We start from the raw sequence: 19,167 nt of genomic DNA on the forward strand, positions 1-19,167 counted from the left end.
GATGGCACAAGTGTCATTCAGAAGATAAGTTCAGCGTTGTGTGTGTATGGTGCAATACAGAAGAGAAGGTAGTAGTAAAAATTTTTCCTCTTAAAGGCTTAGAGATAACCCAGGACGGCACTAAGAGGTCACAATGCAGTTGAGAAATAGCCATCACTTCTTCCTTTATAGGAGTTGCTTAGGAGAAGCTGACTTTCTGGCATTGACTTTCTTCATCTAGTTAAATAGTGCGTGCCTGTCTTGATGCCCTAATACTAGTGTGGCCTTTATTCATGATGAAAGCAGGTCTGATGGTAGTGTGTGGTGCAAATCAGGCTTGAGGGCTATTGGTATTGCAGTAGGTCACAAAGTGGGGGAGGGGAATGTAAATATAATTTAGGAATGAGATGCATACTTGGAGAAGAGATATGGAATAGGGATTTTGGCAGTTGAGGAATGATGTGCATTGAGTAAAACTGTAAAGGGAGATCCAAACAATAATATAACAAAGAGCAGTATGGGTCGGGTTTGAGATTAAACAGATGAGCTCAGCAGGGAAATTCTGAGTAGCAGCTGTTCTAGCATTTCTGCAATCCTTTCCTTATACAAAGTAAAACATGCTAATTTCCCCAAGAAAAAAGTAACAATGAAAACAGAGCAAACTGCACAGCAGCATTCTCAAGGTTCTTTGGTTTCTTACAGTCCCTAAACCAGGTTTTCAGTTTTTCTTGCTTCTCCTTTTGGCCTGTGTGAATGGCAGATCACTCGGCATGCTCCCCTGCTAGCTCTGTGAAGTCATTGCAAACTGGAAGAGGAACCAAGCTTTGAGGATCTCCAAAATAGCATCTGTACTCCCCAGCCAGAGACAACGGTGCAATGGACAGTTGATCCTTGAGCTTACTAAAATGCCAGGCAGGCCAGATCAAGGAGATGCTCTTCCGTCTCAAAGTGTGTTGTTTTGAGCGGGAGGACAGGGATTTTATGCCTTTCCCTCACATACCTCGTATTCACAACTGGAAGAAAGAAGAAAAGAACAAAACCCCCAACTCGACTCCTGGGCTTATTTAGCATTCACTGGTCTGTTCTAGTATTACAAGTCTGGTTTCCCTTTACATGTTCAGTGGGACCTGTATGATGCTGGTTGTCCTGGGTGACTCGTTGTTGCAAGCTTATTTATAACTTCTTCCCCACACACATTCCTCCATTCTACCTCCATCCTGTGTCTGCTCCTGAATTCTCAGCTGCTCTGGTTGTGTTGGGAAGGCAAATTCCTTTTGATTTTGATTCTTGATTCTGTATAGATGCCTTATTATTCATGCTGTTTTCAGTCTGAAGGAAAGATGAAATGGCCAGTAGTGAATTGTTAGCTGCAGTAATGCTGATGGGACATTTTATTCATCAGTGTCTGCATATATTCCTTACAGCTGTTTATCTGCATTTCACTACATACAGGTGAAGATCTAATACTTTAATACCCTCAGTAAAGGAAGAGCATCACCTTCTCCACTCCTTGGAGTAACTGGGTTGAGGGATCACCTCACTTCAGGGAAGCCCTCTGGCTTGCCAAGGTGCAACAGTCCTGTAAGGAGGTTTAACCAGCCCACCTATATTGTAGGAAAGATATTTCACTATTAATGGTGCAGTCTGGAGTACAACAGGAAAAATACTTGTGCTCCCAAGTGCCCTTCTTTGGTTCCAGCTGTAAGAGTACTATAGTACAAGTCTGTCCATTTGTCTGCCGTAAAATGGAATAGATTAAATGAAGAGCTCTACAAAGAGGCCCTCAGTACTTCGTGCTTTCTCTTGTGTTGAGAGGATGGAAGGTTAGTTCTTATTTTCATTCTTCAGCTTCTGAAAAATATCCAAACATTTCAAAGCTGCAGACTGTTCTATATCGTATAAACACTGTTTTTTTGGGTTGCTCTCAGTAGAAAGCAGCCAGTATTGACCTGAGGTTATGCTGCTGTGGGGATATTCTATTCTTAGAATGACCATTGGCATCACAGGGCAATACCATGGTGTGCTGCCCTGATGGCATGGGATGGATAGAGTCATGTTGGTCTTACCACATGGGCTTAAGCAGTGCTGATAAGCATTTTCTCTGGCTTTGACTATGTTTCTGACACCTTCCTTAATATTATGAGGAAGAGCTTTGCTGGTACTGTGGTTTCCTGAAATTGCAGAGTCTGGGTCTCTGAAATTCAGACTCTGAAAATCAAGCAAAGTGAAAGATTCCCCCCCGCCAGGTTCTTATGAGCTTTCTGAATGGCATGACCAAAATACTTTAATACAGATATTCTTCCTTCCTTCCTTGGTGGTAGTTATTTATAAAGTCCAGCATGTCGTGTCTGATTGAGGCTGCCCCATGCTGCTCAATGGCATCCTGATGTTTGCCTGCACCTACTTCCCTTTATAGATATTCTTATCCTGCAGTAGCACTGCTGCCTGCTATTAAGATGCACAGTGAATGGTGATGCTGCTCTCTACATCTCAAACACAGCGCATCCCTTTAGATTTTATAGTTTGCTGTGTCCCAGGTGCTGCTGTTATCAGTCCTGACATCATTCATTCGATATGATGGGCTCTGTCTTTCCATTTATCTGTAATGGACAGGAGATTTTGAATCATTTTATCTTCCAACTACAGCAACAGTTTTTCTTTAAAAAGAGACTTTCCTCTCTCTCTCTCTCTGTTTTTCTCTTTCTCTCTCCATTTCTTGCTTTCTTCCTTGTCTAATATCTTTCACACTGCATTTCTTCCCAAGCCTTTTTACTCTGTATCTCCCCTTCTGTTTTGATTTGTTTCTTCCTTTGTATGTACGTATTTCTCTCTCCTCCCTCCCGTTTTTGCATATGTGTGTGGCCCCAATCCAGCTTACTGCGATCAACTAAAAGGTTCCCTTGACCATATCAACCTTGGGTTAGGGCGAGGTAGTGTTTCCCTGTCCATACATGTGATTCATGCAGAATTTAATGCAGTTGGAAGCTGAGGGTACTCAGTATTTCTTCTGCTAAAATGAAAAATAGTTCTTTTGCCACTATGGAGGAAACCTTGTGTCAGGGTGTGTACAACGATTTGTGTTTTTTGTGTTGGGCCATGAACTTACCATGCATACAGTTACAGGAAAACTGGAGATGGTGCCCAAATATATTTCAGAGAAAGTAGGGATCTGTATGTCCTATGTCCCTTAAAATATTCTCCTTTTCCTCCCCAGAATTCAGCTTCTAGGTCCTTTTGAAGAGTCATGGGATCTGATTCCTCACATTGTTTGGGGCTGTTTGCATACATGCTTTTGTTTGAGTAGTACCCAGAATTTGCCTGCTCTCAAAGCCAAGCAAGTTTAATAGTAAGGCAATAAAGAAGACATCTTTAGTAAAACTTAAAGTCAGGCTTTGAGGTACAGGATTAAAAGCAAAATATTATAAGTGCAAACAAATTTAAAATGTAATTCTAGATTAAACTGAACAAGTAGTACTTCTTTAGCTACCTAAGCTCTTTCTCATCAACTCCCTATGAGGTATCCCTGCCTTCAGAGCAATGGTCCAGTTTTTCTCTTAAAAGTGTATCTAACTACTGAGAAGCGGAATCTCAACCTGATATTTCTGTCTGTGGTGGTATCAACTTCAGAAGTCAGTGACCTACTTCTCATAGAGTAGGTCTATGTGCAGCTCTAGGTTACTGCCTGCATTTATACATCTTTGGAGCTGGGGCTTGTTTTCAAATAGGAGTATCCTTGATGACATACGATGATAATATCTGAAGCCAGCTATCATCAATAAATTCACCTAAGGATGGATTTGCTCTGCTCACAACCAGTTATTCAAGGTTTGTGAGTTATACGTGTTCCATAAGATCTTTTCTCCGGAGACTGGACGTCTTGAACACTTTGCTTTTGTTCAGGGTACTGGACTACGTGGCACTATGGCAGAGCATCTGAAGGACAGGCAGCCCAAGTGTTTCTTTCCTTGGGCATTTGTGGCTGCTGAACACCTTGTCATGTATCATTGTGGTAGTATTCCTGGCTGTGGCTTTTTAAAAAAGCCTAGTTAGTAAAGACCAGAGGGACTCTTCTTCTGCTAGCTCCATGAGTCATTCTAGAGATATCTCCAGAAATAGAACAGCTTTATGGTCTGCTGGAGAAGGTGAAAAGCAGGATTGTTTTGTTTTGTTTTTCCTTTATCTGGTAAGAAAAACGTGATATTTGCACAGGCCATTATTAGACTGGAGAGGTGATCCTTTCTACGCTGGCACTAATGGATCATGTCACTGAAGCCTGTGGCTGAGTGTTTAATGGAACCATTTCAATTCTTGCACAGAACAAAGGGAGAAAGAGCCTCCTTTCCCAGAGCTCTGCTTGGTAGCTATGCGCTGCCCCAGGGGCAGCTAATAGCTATCCAATCGACTAATCCCCAGCAAAGAATTTCCCTTTAAAGGTAGAAGAAGCAGTGCTATAACAAAAGCCTAATCGAAAGTATTAGGCTTGTGAACAAGAGAAATGCAGTTTAATTATAGTTTGCATATGGGTAATGCATCTGGGTTGAAGATATATAACAAATAGCTGAATTACAGAGATTCTTTATAGAGACATAGAAGTGGGTTTTTCTTTGCTTATTGAAATTCTTTGAGGCAAATGTTTTCATCGTCCTTTGAGCTGTTACTAGTCCCATCCAGGGTGGCAGGTAGTTGCACTGATGTTGCTAAGGAGAAAAGACACAAAGCATTTAAAGTACATGTAATAGCTCGGAACTGCATCGTAAGAAATGCCTTTGATTTGAGAAGTGAATTTTATTAAATCCTGCAAAATGTACAAAGCCAGTCTTGGCTTTTCTGCCCCTTTATTTGCTATCAGCACTTGAGATCAGCTTAATATTTTACCTTCACCCTTGACTGCAGAGCATAACGGACAAAATCATTATCTGTGAATGTCATCGCTGTTAGGAAAGGGAGAGGGCGAGAAGAAAGGAAAGAACCAGGGAACAGCACTGGCAGGGAGCTGGTATCTACAAAAGTAAATGTGCTTTAACAGTAAGATGGGAGGGGGAGTGGGATAGGAAGAATCAACATCTCATAATTTAAAGTTCTGCATCTCCTTAAGAGCTGTAGATACAAGCTGTCAGGCAGAGGGCTAATACTTAAAGGTGGTTTAAATGAGCAGGGATGTTAATTGTTGAAGGGATAAGACTGAACTTTTTGTCTCCCAGCTTTTTTTACTAAGTGTTCTAAAGGAATATGGTTTTGCAAAGAGGTTTTTTAGTTTGGTCTAAGAAATATTGAAAAAGAAAGTTAGTTTGGGGTTGGTTTGACGTTCACCTGTATATTTACTTAAGCCTTTTGGGAGTAGTACTTCAGTTGTGTTCTACTCCTCTGCATGTTTGGCTCTGTTTGGACTCTCTTAGCATGTACTAAGGCACTTTAGCAGAGGGAGACATGCAGATGGTTTGGATAGATAGACGTTAATGTCAATCCAAACCGGAAAGGAAATAATAATTTTATTTGTAAGCAATGACAATACTGAAAGAAAATATTTCTGTAGTTCTGAAATAAGTTTAAAAAAGCACAAAAAGTTGAGATTAAGTTGTTGTATAAGAAAAAAAGTCCAACTGTCATTCTTTCCTGTAGGATGCAAATTCTGTTGTTATTTTCAGTTATCTATGCTCCCTGATACAAGCGTGGTGCAGGAAGGCATCACACACTTATGTCAGTGTTTGGTTTAGTTTTTACTGATCATCTTTGAAAAAGGTGTAGCTCAGATGCCTCTTTACATAGAGTTATACCTATTAAAGGAACCATGTACGCACATAAGTACTTGGCAGAAATACAGCTGCTAATCTCAAGTGAGCAGCTGTTGTCCAGAAGATCAGGAGAGGTGAGCCTACAGGTAACTTTACCTGAAAAGCCATTAAGAAACGTAATGGAAACTACCATGTTTTCTTATAGATTTTTTTCAGCAGAGGGATCACATCAGCATTTGCTGACTTCCCATGTATTAGCTATTGCTAATGTTTTCCAATTTGCAGAATGAGTAACATGGGAATTGTGGAATATGAAGGAAGAGGGAGATTCAGGTAACTATGATAGTGAGCCTAGAGTAAAACTGGAATGGATCTTGTGATGTTGCCAGAAACCCCAAGATGGCATCAGAGCCTTGTTTTTCTATATTAAAAAAAAAAAAAAGTATAAAGCATTCTTAGTGACTCGTTATTTCTATTTCCTCTCATTTCTTTCTTCCCTACGTATTCATTGTTTCTACTCCTTTCAAAGCATTCCCACATAAGGACCTTTCTTCTTCAAGACCATACATGCAACACACCCTAGCTGCCATGCAAGTCTGACTGTGCAATAACAAACCTCATCCCCAGGTGTACGTTTCTGAACTTTTCTGTTACTAGAAGGCTAGAACAGCAAGCCTGGGTGCAACTCTGTAGCTAGAAATTCACCCAGTGCTTAGGATAAGTTTTGTTTTGTGCCACCATAAGCATTCTACTGTTGAATTGGATAATATGGAGATAGACCTACCACAGTCTCAGCTATGATGCAGGTTTTATTCCTGAACTTTATTAGCATGCCACAATTTGCAAATTGCAAACCAAATTACAGCAAGTCCTTTGAAGAGTGTAAGGAGATTCTGAACTACACAAAATCACTAATGAGGGAGATTAGTCAGATTTTGCAAAACTGCACAATGATGTAGTAGTCCATCCAGTTAAATATCTTCCACTGGTCACTGAGTTAGAAACACTGTGTTCAAGCCAACTAAGGAAAAAACTTTCTCAGTGCAAATCTGGGGTTCTCATTTAGGTTTTTATTCAGCCTTTGCAGTGAAGGTAGACAATTGTTCTACCTAATGATATAGCATATGTCAAGATCTTTACACATGCTTTAGATCACTCATGAGAAATGCAGCTGAGAAGCTTAAATGAGATGAACTGGATATCTCATTTAAGTGCGTACATATTTCACACTGGTCTAAGATTCAAGCATCTATCTTCAGTTTGAATGAGTAGGTATTGGAATAGGTACTGTTTGCTGTGGAGGTTTTAAGAAACCTCTGCTCTATGTAAGCTGGGTGAATTTCATAGATCGCGCAGAACTTAGAACATTTTAGAAGACCTCTTGTTTGCAAATTGCTTATTTTTTGTATATACTTGTGTAAAGAAAAACTGCAGTCACTTTCAGGACTGCAACTGTGTGAAATGGAGGGAAAGGAAATGATAAAATTAATATACTGTAAGCACCTCTAAAACAAACCATGGACTGTTTGGTTATTCCAATCCAATTCAAAACCTTGATATTTTTGTACTAGTTGGCATCTCCTGTCCTAGTGCCATGACAAGTCAGAACCAGTAACTTTCTAGAATTAGCTCTGTTTTGGTAGTTTGTCATATGTTGCTTTGTGATTTCAGCCACCGTTGTTCCTTGAGTGGGGATGACCTGAATAGACAGTGGTTGACTCCCAGTTCCCAGCTCCATCCAACCATTTACCACACCAAAGGTCTTCTGTACTACCTGCGCAGCATTGGCCGGACTCCTCTGGTGAGTCTCTTCCAATGTCTTTGTTGTGAGTAACTGTGCATGGATTGCTTATTGCACTTGTCCAAACGAGGTTGTTCTAGAGCTAGAAAGATTTGGAAAGTATCTTGTACGGTTATGCTTTCATCTTTACAGAGGTGTTTTGAAAGTCTTGGATATTTTATTACTTACTGAATCTTCTAACCAACATCTCTGAATTTCAGAGTCTTTGCCTACCTGGAATATAAATGAGAAAATGAATTCTTTAAAGCTCTTTAATATCCTCAGAATACTCCAACTAAGCTAAATATTATGAGCAGGTTATTGCTATCTTCGTGGCAATGACGGGAGAAACTTCACAAAGATTTTATCTGAATGGGCTGTGCAAAACCCCATGTTGGGAAAACCTGTGCAATGACAATGACACAGAAACTAGCCCTCAAAAGGGTTGAACTTCCATGCTCCTCTGCTGAGGGAGTGAAAATGCCTGTTTCTGTGGGTGCCACAAATTCATGAGAGATGTTTCTAGTCTCAAAGCAGCAGCTGGAGTAGGGCTGGGACTCTTCCTGTCTGCACAGTGTTGCCCAGCAGAAAGGAAAGATGGTTCCAAGACCCTGACAAGAAAAGCACAGGGAGGTTCAAATGTGACTAAAGAGATGTAGATGCAGAGACTGGCAGGTTGGGTGCTGATACTTACAAAAACAGTCATATAGGCAGGAACTTTGCAAAGACTCACAGTTCTCTCTGATCTTGATAAGAAAAGCCCCAGTCAAGGTGAAAAGGTCTGTGAGCTTCTGTAAGTGAATTTTTGTGGCAATGTGGTTTTCAGTCAAGGCAAGAGCCCTGAAGTTCAACTCTGCAGCCTGGAGATTTCGAGGAAGTCCAGTCTCAGGTGGACACTCAGTTGTGAGTTTACCAACCTTTTCCTGTGGTTTGGAGTCATGTAGGATCACTCTTTTCTTACCCTATTATTCCTATCTGTCCTTTTCTAATTCACAGTCATCCCTGTCATATCCAGGTGCCTAAAGTTGAAAACACACCCATCTAGTGCAAGTTTTCATCATTGCTGAGTGAAGGGAGACTATTGATCCTATCATCTATCTCACTTGTGGGCTGCGTGACAGACTGTTGGTAAACTAATTTTTCTTTGCCTTTGAAGAGTACATTGATTTTTAGTTTACACATACTCAAAAATGCCTTTTCCCTGCTCCAGAAGTAAGATGGGTTTCTTTCTTTTTTTCCCCCAAGACCCCATGGAACCAAGTTCACGGATAGCCAAATGATTTCTGTGAAGTGATTTAGTTTCATTTATCCTGGAGATTGAGCAAGCGATTTCTTCAAGCAGCTGCTCTTTGCTTTGAAGGAGAAAAGGAAAGAACTTTTAAAAGTTATCAGCCTTTTAAACCAAAGCCATTTTAATTCGTAACTTCTCCTATAGAAAACAGCCTGCTAAATGTTTTTTTTCCAGTTTTCTCATCAGCTTTTGGCAACCCTAGTAAAACAAGGGGCTGGTGGCATTGCAGTTGGCTACTTTGTGGCATCTGCTTTTGACTGCAAGGAGCAAAGCTGTGTGTCCTCCGGCAGGTCTCTCTGCAAGACATAGTGATTTAATATTTCTTTTTTCTTTTTTTTTTTTAATGTCTGAAAGCCTTCAGTCATATTTGGGAAGCTCGTTGTGAGTAGAAAAATCTAGGGATGTCTACCTCAAAACTCTGGATGACTCAGACTCCTCTCACAGCAATGCTAAGGAAAAAATGAAAAAAGATGATTTCAAAATGTTCTATTTTCCAACAGAATTGCTTGCTTATCGTTTTCTATTTTCCTTTTTTGTTACTTTGAAAGATGGCTGGTTCTGTAAGTCATGAGGAGGATTGTTTTTGAGTTAGAAAGCAGCCCCTACCTTTACAGTAATCAGTTCTGGCAAATAATTTAAAATAGATTAAAATTTGCATGTATGCCTTGAGTCATATCCTGGTGAGTGCAAGACTTGGAGTCTGGCTGTTTTATGTATATTAGCGTACCTGCCACACAGAAGGACAGGCTGGAGAAAAAGGACTGATAAGTCCCAAGTTTGCTTAGTGTTTGCCTGGACATGTCCCAGGACATTACTGGGCTCTCAGGCTACAAAGTATTGCTCAGTCTGGTTTGAATGGTGAAGCATAAACTACCCTGTAGTGTAAAAATGAGGCAGAAGAGTGTATTATAAAGAACAACCAGTCATAAACATTGGGAGTGACTGCAGTATCCAGCAAACATGATTAAAACGTTGCTCTATGTATGCAATTTGCAAATGAAATGACACTATTTCCAGTTGCACTGATTCTTCTGATGTGGAAATTAGCAACAACCAGACAGGGAAGGATCCTATAGCCTGAAACAGCAGCAGTATTACAGAACCCAGATGTGATGATAATCCTTTACCAATACTTGAGGCTGTGACTGTGTCATCCAGCAAGGCTCCTTCCAGGCCCGTTATTAAGGACTCGTCTGCAGGCTTCTTGAGATGCGGAATTACAGACCTGCTACTGCTCAGGCAGCGCAGTTACCTGACTAGCTGATCATCCCTGTGTGGTTTCTAATACATAAAGTAATGTTTTAGGTGGATAATATATGTGCCTTTTGCATGTTGGTAATGCTTGTAAATTGGCAGGTAATTGATACCCAATTGAACTGTGAGCTCTTCCTTGAAATAAGACTGAAACTATAAAATCCTTTTTGATATTCATAGGAATAAATTCCATGTGGTACCTGTGGTTAGCCTAAACTATGGCTGTGTATCACTGATAGCTTAAATGAAACACTAGCTGGAGAAATGCCTGTGTCATTAGAAGAACCATTAAATGCAGCTGTTTGGAAGGAGCACTTACAGAGTAATTGCACGTGCTTCAGATGGTGTTGCTTCATAGTGCAGGGGCTACATAAGCTCTCTGAAATACGTACACAACCTGAGGAGACTGAGTCTTTGGGATTTGTACAATCCTGGCTTAGTTATTTTGGAAATGAGGCTGGTGGGTTTGCACTGATTAGCAGCTTTCAGACAGTCCTATTTGTCTGCTCCTTGCATTCTTTATCAGACGGCAAGGGTATAAGTAATGCAGGAACACATGTTGCTAGGTAGGTTGCTGTTCCCCTGCTCCAGGTGTGGAACATGCCCTGCTGCAGGGACAGGGCCGTACAGCCCCAGAGCCCCGCAAAGAGCTGGAGTTGAGTGGTCATGCAGGAAGGAAGGTTAAGAGTCGGAAACCAAAAGAAGGAGCAGACTACAAGCTAACAGACCACCAATGTGAGGTCTGTCTTTGTTGAGACATGTATGAATATCAGCTAATTAGGAACAGTGGGATGGTTCCTTATGCATGTGTGTCATAGCCTCTCCTGTATGTCAAGCTGGAGCTTGTCAAAGGAGTTGAAAGAATTTAAATGCTCCATTTCCAGGCAAATAACTCCCTGCCTGTCTGCAGCTAGACCTAGTAATAATAAATTTAGTATAAATTTAGTATAAATAAAGTAAAAATAAATTTACTGGAGTAAATCTTGCCCCACAAGTTGATGGAAGAACTCATGTACTCTATTTCTCCCCTCTTGTACCTGTATTTATGTAAGAATATGTGTATTGCTCTCCTATATATATGTGTCTATACATATTGATCCAAAATTTTTTCTTTACCTTCTTACACCTGTCCCTTTATTCGTCTCTGACATATTTTCTGGAAAATTGTTTCAGGGAGATCTTGAAGCTCCTTTCTGATCAGTGGTGAATATTGAATTTAATGAACCAGTCCCTTCTCTTCAGAAATTCTTGTCTTTTCACTGGCAGATTTTGGAATATTCCTGATAAAGACATGGAGAATATATGTAACAGCAGTGTGTATATTGACTTTATATCTCAGAGGGCACTGAGATTGATTATTCTTTAAGACTTGGGTCAATATTTACCTCCTCGGTCATTAAATCATAATTTTCATTTCTATAAGAGTTGATATCTGCCTACAAAGGCAACCAAAACTTCCACTAAAACTGGGAATGTGCCTTGTGCCTAGTCTATATGACAGCTGACACAAGAGGGATGGATTAGACAGACAAATGGATTGGACCATATGGAATGAGATTATTTGCTATGAAGATAAATCATGTTCTGTGCTTGTCTTTCAAGGGATTCATAGAAAAATATGACAGCATACAATAAATTTTTGCACAATTGCATGATTATATTTTCTTGAAAACTATATAGCACAGATCTTGAATTTAAGGGAGCCCAAGTGATGATTAATTGCTTGGGAAGGTGCAGTTCCCAAATCTCACGAGGATAATGCTGAAGTTTAGAAGTAGAAGTTTAAAAGTAAAAGGAGCCTGACAAATTGTTCTGTTGTATCATAAGTTACCGTGAACTCGCAGGTTCCTGAGTTACCATGGGTTCTTGCACAGGTGTCATGTTAGTTTCTGCTGCAGACAGAACTGCATGAGTCTTGACTCTGAATCCTCTGAGATCATGTCAGATGGAATAGATAAAGAAGATACAGCCAGCTAACAAAGTTTGACACTAATTATAGTCATGACTGAGTCTGAGCCCCTCTGAGGAGACCTGAAAAGAGTAACGTTCACTTTAATCTTATAGTGCCTCTTTTAAAGAACGAGGAGTATTTTTTTTTCTCCTCCTAAGAAAATTTTGCCTTTTTTCTTCCCTAGGTATTCTGTGACTACCATGGCCACTCCCAGAAAAAAAATGTGTTTCTGTATGGCTGCAGCATCAAGGAGACCTTGTGGCAGGCAGGCTGCATGGTTGACACAGCAGTTATCACAGAAGATGTTGGCTACAGGGTAGGTCCTCTTTGTTCCTCTCTGCAATTGCTGTGTAGACACATATGAGTGCCAGTTTGTTAAAGATAAGCCCAATCCATAAAGTTTGGAGATAGGTGCAAGCTTCCCTCACTCTGAAGGAGTAAAGTTCCAGAGGGTTTTGAATCATGTTTCATATCTTGATGCAACAGATATTAGTAAGAATATGGTTAATATTGGGTTAAAATTGGGTTAATATATGGTTAATATTGGGTTAAAATGGGTCCCTATTTATCTCACTGTAGTCATGTGTTCTAATCTTTGGCTACAGACTGATAGGACATCCATATTTTTGTTTGGTAAGCTCCAGATATGCATACATTGATCCCTCCCCCCATAAGACAATAAATAAGAATTACATACTTATTCCTATGAAATAAGTAGTAATGGAGAAAATGCTGATGTGCTGTTGTCCTACTCAGCTGAACTGCTTCATCACAAAAAGCTACTGGTCCCACTGAAAAGAATTCAAGTGGTGTGAAACAGATCTAATGTACTGGAGCTGACTGCACAGTAGGTGCTTGGTGTGGCAGCTGAAAATTTTGAGGGGATTAAAAAGAGCAGATATTAAAATGTTTGCTTTTACCTGTCATCGGACAGTTGTTTTTTTTCCTTTAGAATTTCTGCCAGTCTCTTTTTTTGCATTTTTTTTGGATGATATTTTCATCTAAAATGACAAACTTCCATGAAAAAGCTTTAGTTCTGATAAAAGAGCATTTTTGAAAAACATGAGTTAAAAAAAAAAATCCAGTGAGCTCTAATTATAGTCTTAAAGGTTAATTTTGCAGAATTGTAATTTTGGCCTTAAACTGGTAGCAGAGCTTGGCCATCTCCAACTGAAAAGAAGTTGAGAAGTCTTTTCACTTTATAACTCCGTGTGATTTTTTTACTTCTTCAGAACAAATACTAATTATCCTCCTGTAAGAGTACCATCTCTTCCTTGTTCATCTTGTGGCATTTTTTTACAGGCTACTGAAACTTTCCCAGCGGAAGGTGCTCCAGTGTTCATTGCAAGGGCTCCCTGTTGCAAACCTCTGTCTCACAAAGAAAGCAGGGAGGGTGCTTACAGTCAGGACATCTTTTGCTGTGTTTGGATTCAGAGAGATTGAAGAGGCTGAGGATGATCTGCTGGTACACAAACAGAATCCAAATGCTGCTTTCAGCATCTGGAGCCCACCTCGAATCTGCAGTGAAGGAGCCAGGAGCAAGCCTCCAAGGCTGGCTGAGCATGCCCTGTGGTGGGCTGTAGCAAGAGATTTTCATGGTCAGAATCCTCCCTGGGGCACAAAATGGGGGAGCGGTACCTTCTGCGCTTCCTGGCTGGGGATCGCGCTCTTCCTTGTTAGGCTGGCGAAAATGGATGTACAGTTGAACACATCTCTGCAACTAGAGTAGTAATAATCACCCTGTCTCAGACTTGTTTCCCTATGTCACTTGCCCATGTTTCTCTGTTGTCCGTCCGTCCCCCCCAGTGATTTAGGTGCTTGGGGAACAGCCTTTGCCTCACAGACCATAGACTCAGCTCTGGCCCACGGCAGTACACAGTAGCGAGTCTTTTATTACCATCTGGTATTTGGTGGCTGCTGGTGACAAATCCAGCATTGGCATCACAAAGCCCAGCTGTTCAAGGTTTGTCCTCTTGCTAGCTGTTCCAGGCCCCTTTAGCAGCAATCTCTGCAGGGACTTTGGTAAAGAAACCTGTTTCCATCCTCTCCTAATGTGAACGGAGGTTTATGGACAGGGTCCTGTGTGAGGGGAACAGCTTTTCTGACTCTTGTACGTGCTAAATCCAGCTGTGTGTAAGAGGGAGAGCACAGTCATATTGCTGCATTATCATAAAAGGGTCTTTTAAATGGGTGTGTTTTCCCCTTTCAAAATATACAATTGAAAGATAATTAATGAGAAAAATAAGTAGAGAAGAAAGAACCATTAGCGTGAAATCCAGTGAATGCTGGTAAAATGAAAAGAATATTAAATTCAGATTTGCTAATGCTTCCAAATGAGTCTTGCGTACAGAGACATTACTGTTACCTGCCAGCATTTTTATTTAATTAAATGTAAAAGATTGATTATGCATATAATTTCAATTGTTTTAAAAAGCTAAATTGGATTAGGGATCTGATTATCGTGCTTTATAATGTATATTTACAAAAATCTGTGTGTTGGTTCAGATAAGGGCAGAATGAAAACTATCTGAACCTTCATACACGGTTTTAACTAGATCTCATGGTTGTGCTGAGGATTATAAATGTTTAGGTAATACAGCTCTGTTGTGCTTTTTGTTAATTCCTGTTCAACCCCAATCCAGAGAAACCTGGAAGCGCTTCATGAAAGCATAGTATTTTTGTGATTCCCGTGTAGCAAATAGCACTCTGAAGGCAATTCTGAAAGGCTGGCTGCTTAGTTGAGGGGGAGCAGTCGGTCTTGGAGGATCTTCTCTTCAGTATGCCTGCAGGAAAGGGACTACTGTAGCTCTTGTAGCACATCGGGGATCTAGACGTATGAGTTAGGCTCCTGGTCGTCTCACAGATTTAAAATGAAATCTCTTACTTTAGTTTTCTCCTCCTCAGTTTCTCCATCTGAAAATGAATCTAATAGATATTTGCTGGTAGAGTCCATTGACTGCTTCAGCCAGGATATACTGAGAAATGTCATTTATATTTTGTTACAGATGTATGTATGGTTAAGTTGATTGCGGTGGATGTTGCAAAATAGTTTAGGCCAAAGATTTATCATTCATGTCAAACGTTTTAGAAAAAAAGCTGCTATTAAACATTTTTTCTTTCAATTTTGATGAAACCAACTACTTCTGTAAAGTGTTATGAAGTAAAGCTCAACAGAATGGAACTGCAATTGCTCGGAATCAGTCAATGAAACTGATTGGTATTGGAAAGTGAAATTAACTGGTTGGATTTCACCGCCCAAACTGAATGAAATTCAAGGGTAAATGTCATTAGCGATGAGCGGGAATGCCTTCTATACAATTCCATTCAGCTGAAAAGTTTAAGGAAGCTGTTGTCAAAGAAATAATGAATGTCTTCATTTTACTTGCTCTTCTCTAGATGGACCAGATGGTCTTCTGGCATACGTTGTGGTTAGCTATAACAGTTCTGAAATGTACGCACATGTGCACATGTGTGTGCGTAAAGGTCCAATTACTACATAGAGCATACCTAGTGTTAATATATCTGGTGTATGTTCTTATAGAATGTAAAAGTAATGAATTTAGCACTGTGTAATGAATAAATACTAACTGTGTGTTTACAGAAATATTTGATACTGTAGCATACTAGGTGTGTGTATAGATTTTTGCTGTTGGAGAAGATGATTTCTTGAATAACAAAATCAGTAAAGGTTAAAATGTAATTTTTACTGGATCTTCATGATTATTTTTGATTGTGATTATCTAAATGAAGTTTTTAATGTGTATCATTTGGACCCAGATGAGAATATTTTGGTTGTTTCACAATGCAAGTCAGTTAAAGTTAAGCTTCATTTTCATATAATTATATGTGACCTTCTGTGAGATGACACATCCCCTTTTTCTCCTGTATGCTAGGCTCAGTTAGGGAAAACATCTCCCATAGCTAAATTCTGTGTCAAATTGCTGATGCTCAATGAGATGCACAGCATAGCTGGAGAGAGGAGAATGGGAGCATCAGGTACTGAACTGTGACCCCACCTCTCTTGGGCAGCACAACAGGAAAGTGTAGGTTAATGTTGAAGCAGCTTGAAAGCAAAACTTAAAGTGACTTCAGCAAACATAGACTATTGGATGTGAAAATGTTTCCCTTTGAATGAGATACACCAAGTGCAATGGATATTTTGCATTTTAGTCTTTGACTAGGATAAAACAAATGTTGGAAAATGAGATTTTTGCATGGGATGGACATAATGAATTCAGTTTGGCACTGGTTGGAGCTATCTCAGTAATAGTGACAACAGATAGATTTGATATACACATTAAAAAATCCAGGTCTCTCCGTAGATGCATGTATGACTTAAACACATACACATCTGTTCAATTCATTTTCTCATTCATTGCTGATATTTTCTCATAGACCCTTCCTAAAATCCTGGATAAAGTGGCCCCACCATTTGTCATGAACAGCTGCAGCTTCCTGGTAGAGAAGTCCCGGGAGTCGACGGCCCGGGTGGTGGCATGGCAGGAAATGGGTATATTGAGGAGCTACACCATGGAGAGCACGTACTGTGGCTGCAACCACGGTCTCTACAAAGTGAGTAAATCTCTTACTCTGCGTCAGCTTCTTTCTAACATAGGTCTCATGAGTTTAGAAGGGTGAGGAGACGATGGCTGTTGTCTCACTACTTAGCTTCATCTGCTTTCTCTGGATCCTCTACAGCATGTGTGTAACATTGCTTCTTAGTTTCTCCTCAGTGAAGTCTCCACATGACCCCTGCTCTTTGGCCTTCAGTGCCAGGACAACAGAGTCCTTTCTCTGAGGTCTCATTCAACAGTGAAAGAAACTCTCTTCTCTTCTCAGATGGCATGGTGTAAGGGGATGTTGTAAAGACAATGGAGTGACTGGGCTGTAACGCTACATAAAGCAAAAATGATTCATAATAAACATTGCTTTTTTTTTTGGCATAAGGAAGAGTTCTCTTGAAATTCGTCTGAGTCAAATTTGCTCCTTCATACTGTGTTAAGATAAGCAAATATTCTAGGTAGCCTCATATAATTTGTTCTACTTATTTGGGATCTAACACAGAACTCTGTATATATGAGCTGCATTCTCACATATTTCTACAGACTATCCCAACACTGTTATAACAGATCTATAGCTATAGCTCCTGTGATTACCATGATGTGGCTTTATTCATTTGACGTTTCTATGTTACATATTGCAAACTTACTGCTGACAAGGGATTTGCATCAAACCAGTGGGAAATAAAGCCATCGTATAAATCATATGACTTTCTCAACTATGTTACTAACAACAGTAGCAGCTACAGGGGAGTACAACAGCAAATGTATTCCTCTGCTTGCTTAGTGTTTACCCCACAAGGGCAGTGTAAATAAGAAGCTCTGTGACACTGGGCCATGTAAAACTCTATTAAGGGATGATGATAGTGTTATTGTTTTAGTGAACTCTGAGACTCCCTGGCCCTTGAAACAAGGATGCTCTTCTTCCCCCCCTTATATTCTGTAAGTGCTCCCATTAAACTCACTGAAATAACTCTGTGTTCAAAAGAACGCGTCAGATCTTTCAGTTTGTTCATAGACTTCAAACAACAGCATCCGCTATCAAATAACTTTAAGATGAAAGAGCATTCTGGGTAAACTTAAGATGAGAATCCTGTCCTTATATTTTCCTTCCACAGAGTCAGGGTTTTTAGGAGTAGACCCAAACTAGTCCTCATCAAACTAGTCCTCAGGCTGCTATGAATACCTAAATCTGCTGCTTAAAGCAGGCTGCCCTGGCAATGCCTCATTGTGCTGCAGGAGAGAAATTGCTGTTGTTGGGTGATTCAAACTACTTTTTCTGAATCTGGATCTGATAACTCCAGTCTGGAGCTAGAAGCATTGAGCTAAAGGAAGTAGTGGTTTTGAGATAATACAGGACATTTGTCCTTCTGAGGGTATTCGCAGTGTAATAACGTGTCTGCAGGTCATACAGACATCTTTTAGCTAGTTTTAAGGTAATCAACACGAATACTAGTGGCAGCACGCTCTTTGATACAGGCTAGCTACCTGAGCATTCACCTGGCTAAATTTAAGAGTCTACATTGAGAATCTTTCTCTTGGAGTTGCCTGTTACTGGCAATCAAAGGTAGCTAATCTAAGGCCGGTTTTGATAGCTGTCCATGAGCTCAAGGTATGCCTTTGACTGTGATCTAGACACACAATGGAACATTGAATCAGCTTCCAGACTTTGTGGAGGGGACCGTACTCTGGGTGAATGCTTCAGAGACATCAGTCTGAGATCTCCTAGCACTTTTAAGTACACAGGATGAACTCTAGTAATTGCATTTAGCTGATCATAGTTTTCCATTCACTATCAAATGATGAATTCTTTCTCCGTTCCTTTCCTAAGCCTGTTGCTTTTGTTGAATGGCTTCTACATTCTACCTCCTTTCTTCCACCGGGGAGCAATCCTTATCTATGCAGCATTAATAAGGAACTATGGATCCTAAAAGACTCTAAGGAAAGAGCCATTATTATAAATAATAATTAATTAATAAGACATTCAAATGATTCTCTTTGCAAGCTCTATACTAATCCTTTTACCTCTCTATGTAGTGTAGTCAGGAAGTACTCAGCTGCTGTTTTAACTATCTTCTGCAATACATGCATCAATTCCAAGACAGGAAAGAGAAGGAAAAAAACATGAAGAGTTTAAATAAGGAGAATATAATTGCCCAGAGCAGTACAACTATCACTCCCCACTCCTGAGATGTGCTAATGGGTTTATAATAAGCACCACAGGTCAAGACAGCGGTTTTGAATCTTCTTTAGAAGACAGAGGGGAAAAATTCTGCCTTGACTGAAGTCAGTGGCAAAGTTCTCCTAGTGATTTCAAGAGAAGGGGTTCACTTAGCCCCTAGATGACCACAGTAAGACTTAAGAGCAGTGACACATCAGGCTGTATCAATATCAAATGATTTGCTTTCTTCTTCCTTTACTATCTATGAGGTCTTTAACCCAAATTTGTTTAATTTGTGACATCAGATGCTTGAAATAGTAGGAAGAGAACATCAAGTGCCACATTTGGATGCTGGTTTTAAGCACTGGGCCATCCATGGCCCTATTACATGGTGGATGCACTAAAAAGCTGAAAGACCTAATGCAGCTGGACCAGGATATATATTTCTCTTAGAAATCTT

General features: G+C 40.1%; 1 protein-coding gene across 1 annotated transcript in view; it reads left to right on the forward strand.

The window, feature by feature from the left end:
* The window catches only part of AGBL1 (AGBL carboxypeptidase 1), a 356,032-nt gene that overhangs the window by 209,768 nt on the left and 127,097 nt on the right, over positions 1-19,167 (forward strand). Inside the window, exons 20-22 of the mRNA XM_067305788.1 lie at positions 7,383-7,512; positions 12,172-12,303; positions 16,383-16,559. Coding sequence (XP_067161889.1) covers positions 7,383-7,512; positions 12,172-12,303; positions 16,383-16,559 — 439 coding nt within the window. The remainder of the gene's footprint in view (positions 1-7,382; positions 7,513-12,171; positions 12,304-16,382; positions 16,560-19,167) is intronic.

This window comes from Apteryx mantelli, chromosome 15 (assembly GCF_036417845.1).
Source record: "Apteryx mantelli isolate bAptMan1 chromosome 15, bAptMan1.hap1, whole genome shotgun sequence".
NCBI classification, from domain to species: domain Eukaryota; kingdom Metazoa; phylum Chordata; class Aves; order Apterygiformes; family Apterygidae; genus Apteryx; species Apteryx mantelli.